Source organism: Vicugna pacos, chromosome 11 (genome assembly GCF_048564905.1).
Source record: "Vicugna pacos chromosome 11, VicPac4, whole genome shotgun sequence".
NCBI lineage: Eukaryota > Metazoa > Chordata > Mammalia > Artiodactyla > Camelidae > Vicugna > Vicugna pacos.
In genome coordinates, this window is record NC_132997.1 from 100,519,602 (window position 1) to 100,532,187 (window position 12,586).

A 12,586-nucleotide genomic window follows, 5' to 3' on the forward strand; every position below is an offset into this window, starting at 1 on the left:
GCATTTTGCAGAAGGAAGAGGCCCTCAACAGCACGTCCCCAGTGCCTTTATCTAAGCAGACAGGGGTAAATGAATAGTCTTCTGCTGGGTTTACTCTGCCCCTTACAGCCCGGGTTTTAAAAAGGCTCTCTTGTGGTTTGTACTCGTGAAAACAATACAGAAACAAAAGCTTCCACTTACAGATTACAAAACCGCAAACCCAAAGGCCCCTTCCCCAGGCCAGAATCCCCACGGAAGGCCCTAAGCCAGGCCCTTTTAAACCACCAGGAATCCGCACAGCCTTGCTTCATTATTGCATCAGTTCAGGACTTCCCAAGCTGGAGCATTGAACAAAGGCGATGAAAAGTCGTGTTAATCACTCGGTCCACGAATCAAGCGGCCTTTCTGGGCCTCATGTTTAAGCAGCTGGAAATCTGATGGGCTTTGCTGTCAAGTCCTCGAGTGTGAGCAGCTCATAAAGGCGGCCGGCGTGCTTTATAGAGACCCTCTCTACGGCACCAGCGGGGCACTCGGACTGGCCTTGTCTGTTCACAAGCCGCTTGCAGGCGTCTTCTGAAATCCTTGCAAGGTAGGGGTCTAGGCTCCCCCAGAAAAACTCAGAGCACTGGGGCTGGTGCCTCATGCCCCCACCTTGTTTCCACCGATTCTCACATGTCGGCACCTAAGAACCAAAGTCTGGATGGAATCACCCACTTCAATGAGGCAAGAAAATCTCATTAGTGAAACCACTCAACCGAGGCCACGGGGATACATTCCGAGACCGACTGCGTCAACTTCGCGTCCTGGGCAGGAGAGGGTGGTGTCTCCGGCAGCCTCCCACGTAGGTTAGTCTGATGCTGTGTTGCTAAGTGGGGCCTGGTTGGTTTCCAAAACAAAGAGGGGGAGCACTTTGACATTGACGACATGAAACAGATGCTCGCACGTGTTTCTCAAAAGCTCACGCGCCATCACGTCTAGGGAAGATGGTTCGCGTCTCCCAGTGAATTCCACCGGAGCAGACTGGTCAGACTGATTCAGGCCCTCAGAATTATAAATATGTCTGCACTGTCAGGCGGAGCGTGGCAGCCAAACTCAGACGCATCCATCGCGCGGGTCTCCAGGGAGGAGCCCTGTCCTGGGTGACTCTGTGGGGCAGGAATCTGCTCCATCTCATCGCGTGACTAACGCCTGAGCCCAGCCCTGCGGGCGATTCGTGGCCACAGGAGTGGAGGAGAGAGAAACAGAAAGAGCCTCTGCTCCAGGGGACATACCCCTCATCTGGGCTCCGCGGGCCCCCCCCTGGAGCCAGTGCCGGGCGGGCCTGGGGGCACGTGCAGCAAGACCAGAGCCCGGGCACTGAGGGGGTCCCGGGGATCCCTGAGTGCCGAGTGGGAGCCCCGCTCCTCCAGGGGCTGCCACCCCACACGGTCACGTGGCGGCACGGAGGAGGCACAGAGCGGTGGCGTGGCGTCACGTGTCAGTCAGGTGGGGCGGGCAGGCCAGGCAGGCGGGCTCCCAGGATGGGACTCGGTGTCAAGAATGGAAAGTGGACAGAGAGGGTGGTGAGACAGCTCAGGGTGGCCGGCGGGGCTGGTGACTGGCGGTGACACTGGGTACAAGCTTCCAGGACCATAAGGCCAGTGTACTGGACACAGAACCAGCAACCCCCTTGGGTGGCAGTGACGGTGACCAAATGGGGTCAAGGCCCTGTGGGCGCTGCCCTCCCAGACGTCTGGAGAAGTGGCCGGAACCGAGGGGCAGGAACGGCCGGGAGCTCCGGCCTTTGTCCCTCACCTCCTGCCTCTGGGGCGGGGCGCAGAGAGGGGAAGTGGCTTTGCCGGGCGTCTCTGGTGTCCCCGTGGGAGGGAGAGCGGGCACATGGGGGCAGAGCCTCGGCGAGGGAGAGGCCAGTGCCCTTCTCATCCTCCACGCCGGGTTGTGCCGGGGCCTGGGGAGCATTCAGCCCCTCCACACACACAGACACATACACACACTCCTGTACACACAGACGCACATGTATACACACATTCACACATTACACACCACACACACCCCTCTGCGCATGTACACACACATACACACACGTGTGCCCCTCTACACACTTACACACTCCCATGCGCACCAGCCACACACACAGCATATACATGCACATACTGGCTCCCCTCTACACACGTACATACCTCTGCACACACATCCTCGTGCATACAGCACACGGACACGCAGACACACAGCCCACACGAGAGCCTCAGCTGTTTCAGAGGCCATTCCGTCCTGCAGGAGCTGTTTATTCAAATCACCTCTACGTCTTGGAAAACAAAGAATGTCTCGTGGGGAGGGAGTCTTTTTTAAAATAAAATTTTAGCTTAATAACTGTGGTTTTTAAAATCAGGTCTTTACGAAGATGCCCTCCGCGTACACCAGGGTGGCCCCGTGCGTGTGCGCACGGCGCTTGCTCTTGCACTCCGTGTCACCGGGCGTATCTGCTCATTTAGGTGAACGCGCTGCTCTGCAGTTCTGAGCTCACAAGGCTACTTCTCCTGCCAGGGCCTTGCGCCAAGGGCTGTATTTTATTTCCGAGCGAGTCTCTGGATAGATAAAGCGATGCAGGCACTAAAATTCACGGTGCAAAGGGAAAGTGGTCTCCCGTGAGGGTGGCTGAGATAATCTCCCTCTTGCGTCTAATTCTTAAGAGCTGGCGCCACCTCCGTCCTCCCCGAAGCCCCAGGGCCTCACCGCACCAGTGCCCCAGCCCGACTCTGAGGAGCCCGGCTCGGTCCCCCTGCTCCGGGGAGACGGGTCTCCCGGGCGGCCCTCCCCTGCTGTCCTCCCGGGGCCCGAGTCTCCATTCCAGCTGCACCTGCTCGGGGAGGGGCTGCAGAACGCATCCTGGGGGGAGCTGGCTGCAGGGCGCATTTGCTTTTGAATTCCCAAGGCCATCTCCAGTCTTCATGATAATCATCACTACACACACATTCCTATTACTGCCTTCTGCGTTCAGCCTCATTTTGTGAAGAAATCCAAGTGGACTACACTGTTGTATCAGGTTCACTTTATACCCAAAAGCCAAAGCAGGAAAGAAAACTCATTGGCAGGAGATTCAATTATAAAAGGGTTTTTCCCCCTAAATTCAAATGAGATTCAGAAGTCAACTGCCACCAAGTCACCCTGAGGGTGTAAAGACCGCTGGGCCCGTCCACAGGTGTGGGAGCCCCTGCCCGAGCCCGACGTCCGCGGGGCTCGTGCCTCAGGGAGGTGTGCGCCCCGGCCCCCAGCCCGGTGCCAGCAGGAATCGCATCGGCACAGACACGTGCTTCCTCTGCGCCTTCCCTGTAACCGTCCCTTCCAGGGACCCGCCCCTGTTTGCCTGTCAGCGGCTTCCACGTACAGGTGGAGACAGGTGCCCTGCGATGCCACCACGCCCTTCAGAGCCTCCTTCCCCATCAGGACAAGAAGGAGGTTCCTTTTCTTGCGCTTTGGCCTCAGATCGTTTGACCCCTGAGTGTCACCCGGCCTGATTCCATGGCCCCGTAGGGAAAGGGGCGGGTCCCTGGGCTTGGGGGACGGTCACTGAGGAGCGCCTCCACTTGTGGTCCTTACCCCTCTCTCCAGAAGCATGTCTCGGAAGTGGGTCGCCCGCTCCTCCAGGGGCAGGAGGATCTGGGCGGGCGGTGGTGTCTTGGCGCCCAGGTCCTCTCTCTCCGCCTCCTCGGGCCCGGGACTCGCGAGGCCTTCCGTCCTTCGGAGGACAAGACAGAGAGAGTCAGACGTGACCTTGGAGATGCAGCTGCTTGTCACTGCAACCTTTCAAAAGGCTCCAGGTGACCCTGTCAGAAGCAAAGACCCTTTGAACACTTTGGGAAGCCTGGTGCTGTCGGCCCAGCGAGGCCGAGACTTGGCCTCAAACGGCTTTGCTGTGTTTGGGGCAGAAAGTCGAGACGGAAGCCCCGTGCGTGGAGCGGCAGCCGGAGGGAAGGCAGCAGGGCCCCCAGGCGGGAGGCTGAGAGGCCCCCGCGCCAGGGAATCGCCGCTCCAGGCTGTCGCCGCCGGGGAACAGAGCCAGCCTTCCTCTGAACAAGTCGCTGAAGCTAACCCCCGGTTCTCTGGGGTTTTTAGAGAGGCCTTTATCTGGAACAAATGCACGGAAGACGGTCCTGGGGAGACTGTTCTCTCGGCACCCAGGGTACAGAAAACAGAACCTGTTGTCCTGAGGTCCAGCCCGAAAGGGAGATTCCAGCGGCAGCAGGGGGATGGGCCCCAGCCCAGGCAGCCGGCCCAGGATGGGCAGGGCTGGGCCACCGGGACCCGCAGGCTGTCCCCGCGGCGGGAAGGAAGGGGAGAGGCCGCTTTCATGAAGCACCAGCTCTGTGACTTGCGTGCTTTCTCTACCTGGCCATTTGAAAGACCTCCTCACATCGCTGCATCTTATTCTGGAAGCATCTGAAAGCCTCCTTCTAAAACACCTTGACATTTGCTGCTGGAAGAAAGCATGTGGCCAAATGCAGATACAGTAGCTGCCACGCCTGGCCCCCCCGGTCCCTGATCTGCCCTGCTCGGGAGCGGGGTCCCCCCAGTTGCCAACCCCGTCTCCTCTCACGCAGCCCACCCTCAGCCATGGTGCGCAGACTCGACCACGCTGGCCTGGAGAGCAGCCTGCCTCTCACGCAGACCCCCTGCGGGCCTCCTGCCCGCCCAGCCCTGCCCCCACCCCGGGTCAGGGCCCGCGGCAGTGATGCCAGGCGGCAGGTGGCTTAGTACCTCCTGCGGACCCGACAGCAGGGAGCACGCACTTGAGGAGTCTGGCCTTTCCCTGCTTCTTTGCACAGCCAGCCTCACCCCGGGAACTGCAGGGCTGAAGTCACTCAGGCCACGCGTGCCCAGTTTCCTGATGCAGGTCGAGATCAGGGCTCTCGCCCGGGTGACTTGCTCCTCGGGGACTCCGGCAGTGTCTGGGGACAGTTGTGATTGTCACTGCTGGGGCAGCACTCCCAGCACACAGGAACAGAGTCCAAGGGTGCCGCTAAACACCCTGCAGTGCACAGGACGAGCGGGGCACGTCTACACCCCCACATGTGGGGAGGGGACAGACTGCTCAAGGTCACACAGTCGCTCGGCAGCCCGACCAGGGCCGCCCCACCTCCCAACACCCGCCAGACCCATGGCTGTCCCACCCCTGCCGGTCCAGGGTGCTGCGGAAATACATCAGTTACCAATCTGGGGACGTGCTGAGAATATACCAGGTTCTATTTCTAACAAGGGTTTTCACGCATCAGGGTTATAATATGGATTAATTCAACCTCATACGAAACATGCAAAGAAAAAAATCTGTTTGCTCAGCCCATTAGGGAATCTTATTTATAGACCAACTATTTCAGGAGAACTTACATTCTTTGCTTCTTAGGCGATTATGTGGACTTTTGAAAAAAGAAAATTACCAGTGGATTCACAATTGTATCACATTCCGAAGGGTGTAATTAGGGTTCCTTTGTAATAAATTTTCATTAGTTAAAAATAGACGTGTGGAAGCAAGGCTTGCATTGTTGTAACTTGAAATAAGATTAATAGGAACATTGTGGATTCAGCGATGATCACATATTACAGCTTATTCAACAAAATACTCTGTTTTGAACCCCTGGACGCCTTCCAGACAGCAAAGTGATCGGTTCCATTAGGATCAATCAAAAGCAAAGGCAAGCTCGCTAAATATATTTTTAATGTTCTTATGGCTAAATACTTTGGGGACAAAAATTAAATTCTAATATTTAAAACGATCAAAAATTAGTTCAAGCCAAAATCGTACCGAGGGTGAGAGGCAGCGTCCCAAGGGCACCGTGGGAACCCGGGTGGGGACGACCTTGTGTCTCGGGAGGGTCCTGCCGTGTGGCTGCGGCCTCGCTAGGTTGACATACTGCACTGGGACATTTTACAGGTCAAGTTTAGGCTGGAAGTGGCTTGGTCTTGTCCAGCCCTTCCTCTGCAGAGCTGGGGTCTTTACTGCGAGGAGTGGCATGCATGGCCCCGGCCGCCTGTCCCCACTATGGAGACGTCACGCTGGCCATGCCTTCCTCGGAGCCCTGCTCCCCGCTCTGCCCCTCCCCTCATCCCTCCAGGTGCCACTGTGCCCGTCCAGCTGAGCCGCTGACAGGCGTGCGTGTGCACACGAGCGTGTCTGTCGTGGTGGTAATCCACAATGCCAGGGTTTTCTGACTCTGCCCCTGTGCACAGGACAGCTCATTATTTCGCAGAAGTCAGCGCAATTAGATTTTAGACACAGCAAGTCCCTTTATGGACAACAACCTTTAATTAGCTCATCTGGGGCAGAAGGAACTCGGGCCACTGGCCCTGGCACATCCGTGTGCCCAGAGGTCGCCTCTCAGACTCACAGACACGCCTCTTTCCGCCTCCAGAATCTTCCGGTGGAGCCACCCTGAGGTCGGAATGGTCGCCCTGGCAGAGGAATTACAGCTGCTGAACAGCCGCCTGTTACAGTTCAAGGGAAAGCGGCTTTTTACTGTCTTGTCTGTGAAGGGAGGGGAGGCTGGGTGGGGGAGAGCGAGAGCGAGAGCGAGAGCGAGAGCGAGCGGTTGGGAGTGATTCAGAAAACTGCGCGGACTTTGCAGCAGGCGCACCCCGGGAGGAGCACTTCTCAGCAAATCTGAGACCCCTCACGTTGACTCGAGTCTCACTGCCGCTGCCCCCGTAGCCCTGGGGAACGCGTTCCAAGACCCCCAGCAGACGCCTGACGCCTTGGCTAGTGCAGGGCCTTAGAGATACAGAGGTAGATACAGATACAGGTTTCCCTACGCAGCCACGCCTATGACAAACTGTAATTTATGAATCAGGCACCATAAGAGTTTAACAACAAAAACCAACAACAAAAGAGGACAATTGCAACAATGTGCTGCAATAAAACTTATGTGAATGTGGTCTCTCGCTCTCAAAATATCTTACTATGTAAATGCAATAGCTTTTGCATCTTAACTCAGCCCTCAGCACGCACTGCGGCCACAGCTCTGGCGGCAGGGCTGTGAGGGCAGCAAAACCAGCACAGAGCTCTTCCTCCTGCACAACTGCGTGGACAGAAGACCCCACCTTACCCTCGATCTAGCAACTTCAGCTTCAGTCACTTTTCTTTTTCAGTCGGGGACGTTCACTTAAAAGAAGCGTGGTGTGGATTCTCTTTGGTAGCTCCAAATTGCCGGCATTGCTACTCTTTGCTTTGGGGCCACTAAGTAAAACCAGGGTCACTGGGACACAAGCACTTGACACTGAGAATGTGGACGTGACACCCTCGGTGGCTAAGGGACCAGCGGGCGGGACACAGTGGGGTGATTTGCGATCTGGGCGGGACGGCGCTGATGGTGCGAGATTTCATCTCGCTGCTCAGAACAGCACACAATTTGAAACACACGGATTGTTTATTTCAGGAATTTTCCATTGAATATGTTTAGCCCTGGTTCGACCGCAGATGACGTGAAACTGCCGAAAGGGGATGCTCAGATAAGGGGGGGCAACCGCGTACAAGTATCATCATCATCACAGCAGTCAGATGGGCGGAGGCTCAGAGCACGGAGCTGGACGGGTCAGGTCCAAACCTCATCTGGGGCAGATGCGTCCCGCACGCCTCAGTGTCCTCACGTGGCCAGTGACAGTGCCCCCTGGCAGGGTTGTGCGAATCCGATGAGATGTTCCAGGTCACTCCGTCGGAGCAGCCCCCACTCCATGCGTGCCCCCCACCTCTCCCTCCATCCTCTCCTCTAGCACTCGCCTTTGAGAGACTTGGAAGAAATAGAAGACTTGCTATGACCACTGTCTGAATGCAGGCGTGGGATGGAAAGAGAAATGAACGCCGACTCAGGCTGAGATGGGGCTGCACCCCAGTGATGGCACCTCCTCCAGAGAAACTGCTGGCATCTGAGCAGCACCTTGTTCTGGAGAAGAACCATGGGGGATGGACCGTGGGGCTGAGGGTGTCTGTGACGCTCGGGAGAGGACGCTGTCCGCACGACCTGGGGAGAACTGTGGGTGCTTGCTGGACCCTGTCTTTGGTAAAATGGGTAATTTGGGAAGGATGAGTCTGACACACCCCCAAGCAGCCCTGTAGTGAGAACGCGCCCGTGTTTTCAGTCCTGTTGAAATATTTAAATGTCTTGATTCTGGCATCAGTTTATTAGCTCTGTCTCCCAGGTTTGCAGTTCCTCTAAATGTGATAAGCGGGCCTCCTGCATCCAATTTGCTCATAAAAATGTTCAGCAGGAAATGTCAAAAGTAGATGCCTCCGGCAGGTCCCACCAGCCTCTCCGTGTGGGCAACAACCATTCTCACTGGCTGGTGAAGGGCCGGGAGGATGTCTGGGCAGCCCTGGCCTGCCTCCTGCAGAACCCGTGTCTGCTCGTGCTGTGGCTCCCATCTGGGGTCCCTGCTGGTGGCATCTGAGGCTGTGCAGCCCCTTGTAAGGAGGGCCACTGAGTGACCTGGGTTTTGCTCAAACCCACATCTCTCCCTCCCTGCCCTTGGGTGGCTTCCCAGTTGGAGGGTGGCTGGGACTGTGTTCCTGCTTAACCTGCCAACTGCCTGTAACCAGTGACCCCTGGGTGCCACATGCTGCTAGTCCCCCGGGGCCTGCAGGTTTTATTCTAGAACATTCAGATCTTCTGTTTGCCCACCGTCTGCACTGGGTACCTCCTATGGCCCTCTGCAGGGCCTACAAGCCCTCAGTCCAGACCAGGTCCACAAGCTGGTGGCCCGGCCACAACTTCTCATCATTTCACTTCCTCTCCATTTCTTTCATCTCAAGAGTATAAATTATAATAGTACTTGCCACTTAAGAATTGTCCGTAAGAATTAAATTAAACAATGAGAATGACTGATACTTGCTGAAAATGCTGCCAAACCCTTTCCTCCCTCTTTACCTGTATCATCACATCCAGTCCCCATCACAACCCTGTGGGGCAGCCATGCTTCTCATCCCCAGTTTATAGCCGGGAAAACTGAGGGGCATGTAGGATCCTCAGCACAATGGCAGGTCTGTAAATAGTAATGATGATTATGGGGGTGGTGGTGGTGATGGTGATGGTGGTGGTGACGGTGGTGGTGATGGTGGTGGTGACGGTGGTGGTGATGATGGTGGTGGGGGTGATGGTGGTGATGGTGGTGATGGTGGAGGTGATGGTGGTGGTGATGGTGATGGTGGTGATGGTGGTGGTGGTGGTGGTGGTGATGGTGGTGATGGTGGTGATGGTGGTGGTGACGGTGGTGGTGATGATGGTGGTGGGGGTGATGGTGGTGATGGTGGTGATGGTGGAGGTGATGGTGGTGGTGATGTTGGTGGTGGTGGTGATGGTGGTGGTGACGGTGATGGTGATGATGGTGGTGGGGGTGATGGTGGTGATGGTGGTGATGGTGGAGGTGATGGTGGAGGTGATGGTGGTGGTGATGTTGGTGGTGGTGATGTGGTGGTGGTGGTGATGGTGGTGGGGGTGGTGGCATAATAGTGATAATAATGCTGATTCTTTACCTTCCTTGTCTCTGACAGCTTCTGACCATCCACATCAACCCTCCCCAAGCTGGGTTCCAGCCTTCTGTTTAGCTGGGTGACATCTCATCTTTTATTTAATTTAATGGATTGGGGAGACCTGTTCTGTCCTCTGGCAAAAAGGGCTAAGAATTTATCATCAAAATACTGCCAGCCTGCAACTCTGGTGTGAGACACAGTATGAAATTCTGCAAGAATCAAAGTTTCTGTGAATTTCTTTGCCTTACGGGGCCTCAGACATTCCACCGTATGAGTTGTAACAAATGGTCTTTAGATGTGGCAAACTTGGAAAGATCTGTGTGCTCCAGTTTTTAGCCTGGATGCTGCAGCTTGGGACCGTGCCTCTGGCTGCTGGTGGAAGATTGGAACGTTGATCGGGGGTCTCCAGGCCCTGGGGCGGGCTAGGGTGCAGGGCATCTGGGGCGCACTGCCCGTCCACGTTGGGGATCGGGATGCAAAGCCAACGGGGGCGTCAAGGAGGCCAGGAAAGAGTCATGGCCACGGGTGCGGCCCTGACTCTGGCCCTGAGCAGGATGGCGCTGAGCGAGAGCAGCTGTCCTCTGTCCTGACAGAGCAGCCAGTGAGCAGAGACGAGGCCACAGGATGGGCAGGGGCACAAAATCCCCTCGGAGCAGCTCTAGGGCTCTAGGCCAGGGCTGGGCTGTCACAGAGTCTCGGGTACCATCCCCAGCCCCGGCCTCACTGCTCCCCTGCCCTGACTGTCTGATCACGGCCCACTTGGAAAGCTTCCTGATGTGCCTGGCCCTGCCCAACCCTCTCACCCCTGCTGGTTTTGCCCTGGCCCCTGGTGTGGGTGGTTCTTCTGGCCTGAAGACACCTGCCAGGGAGGGGCTCTGGGGGTCACTAAAGGCATTCCCAGTTCTGCCTTCCCAGGCAGGATGCCCTGGGGACAGCGGCATAGACTCAGGGCTGTTTACAAAGCCACAGGTCTTTATAAAAACAACTGGGCAACTAAACCCAGGGCTGATGTGCAAAGACTCACTCACACAGTCAGTGGTCACTGACAGCTCGTCTTCCGCGCATGTCAAAGGCCACAAAGAGACACACACCGGCCTAAGAACATGAGACTCCAGCATGGGCGTCGGCACGTAGACCATTCTCTTACCTCTGGACACTCTAAAGATATACTTTTATAGCAATCTTAATTTGCAGTCCACATTTTTTCTAGCAGTATTTCAAAGAAGCAATGCCCTCACTTTCTCAATAGCTAACTTTCCCAGGATTCTGGAAATCCTTATATGGAAGTGGAAGAGCTGGTCTCCTCGGCGGGAGGACGGCGCGCGCCAGCTGCCCCTCCCAGCTGCCCCTCCCTGCTGCCCGCGCTCACTGCCCGCTGTTGCCTTTGCTCCAGCGGGAACAGCCATCTGACTGTAAAGAGAGCGTTTCCTCCCCTTCTCACAGGTGGCTCTCTCGAGGTCTGGGCTGGACATGGGGACAGGCTCAGGGGTAGTGGTTGCAGCACCCCCAGACATTGCATTGTTTTGCTTCCTTTCGTCTTTTGGATGGTGGTGTTCCTCTTTTGTCCCAGCTGGATGCTCCCTGCCCCAGGTGGCCCACAGGCCGGGGCCAGAACTGCAGGTAGACAGATCCTAGCCTCAGACTGTGCGGGCGCCTCAGGGTCACAAGGCGCATGGAGGATGGGCCCACCTCCGCAGGCTGCCTCCAAAGTCCTTAAGGATGCAGCCCCACCCACGGGACATGCTCTGGGTGTGCTTTGGCCACTGGTTTGTCAAGAGGAGAACAGTGGACGGCATTTTGGGGAAGGCAGAAAAATAAGCACAAGGGCACTTCGTGCTGATTCCACGCGCTTGGGTCTCCGGTCCAAGCTCAATCCGGCCCCCCGACAGCACCTTCCTGACGGTAAGATTTTATGGTACAAGGTCAGCTTTGCCACTTACATCCAAGGCCATCAACTGAGAATTCTCAGAGTTTACAAACTACCACACTGAGCTACGTTGCAAGCCAAGAGATTTTTCTTGTGCCGCTCGTAATTAAAGAAATCTATACCAAATGGCATAGAAACATAAGTAAGCTTCCAAAGCTATGAGACCCAAAATATTTGAAAACTCGAAAGAGTTCCTTTCACTCTGCCGTGCTATGGAAAGCCATTAATTTAGCAGGAACCCCCTGGCTTGTCAACTAGCAAAAGGCGGAGCCTCCCGGGGGCGCTGGAAGCCCTGCAGACCCCTGGCGATTTCTTCCTTCATCTGTTTTGTGGGTAATTTCACTCTGGTTTTTAAACCAAATGGCATCCTTTTGCTGAAGCCTAAAAATAATTCAATTCAATTATTGGAAATAAATCCTAAGTTCTTTAAATAGACAGCACATTCTGAAATATTAAAAAAACCCTACACATCAGAAGCCGGCAGAAGCCCTGGGCACTACACACAATTCATGTTCTGGTCCCAGGGAAGGCGTACAATTGTGCGTCAGAAACCCGTGGCATTAAGCAGTGAGCAAGCTCTCTGAAGCGGCACTGACAGGCAGCAGGGAACACTGGAGTAATTTCAAACTTTTAATTGTGACATATTTCTCTTCCCAGGAAATTTTAGGAGAAGTATCACCTGGCCCTGAATGATGTGCACAAGTGACTTTCTTCCGTCTGCGTAAGAACATCCAGAATGTGTAAGAACCGGACCCGGGACCACAAGAGATGCCAGCAGCGACAGCACGTCCCAGACACCCACGCGGTCCAGCCCCTCGTGTCTCGGAGGCCAGGATACGGCAGCTGAAGTCAGACATCAAGGGGCATTGACGTACTTTTTGAAGAGGAAAAATTGCATCATTTATATAAAAGGGTCGGTCAAAAGGCACTGATTCGGGCAAGTTCTCTGAAGCCGGTCTCTCACCAGGGATGCCAGAGTCAACAAATCAAAGTGTGCGGAAGGGGTTAGACGGCTGAGGAGTCCTTGGACTCACGGACACAACCTTCCCCCAAATGGACCGAAGTGCCCAGATGGCGCTGCTGTCTGTGTAGCCGGGGGACATGCGCGCCGTGCGGCAGGAGCTTTGGGAAAGGCCACAGGAGGGTGAAGCTCCCCCGGAGTGGGCACA

At 55.7% G+C, this 12,586-nt stretch overlaps 1 protein-coding gene across 1 annotated transcript in view; it reads right to left on the reverse strand.

Annotated features, from left to right (window-relative positions):
- Nucleotides 1–12,586, reverse strand: part of TCERG1L (transcription elongation regulator 1 like) — a 171,655-nt gene that overhangs the window by 15,882 nt on the left and 143,187 nt on the right. Inside the window, exon 9 of the mRNA XM_072972382.1 lies at nucleotides 3,577–3,715. Coding sequence (XP_072828483.1) covers nucleotides 3,577–3,715 — 139 coding nt within the window. The remainder of the gene's footprint in view (nucleotides 1–3,576; nucleotides 3,716–12,586) is intronic.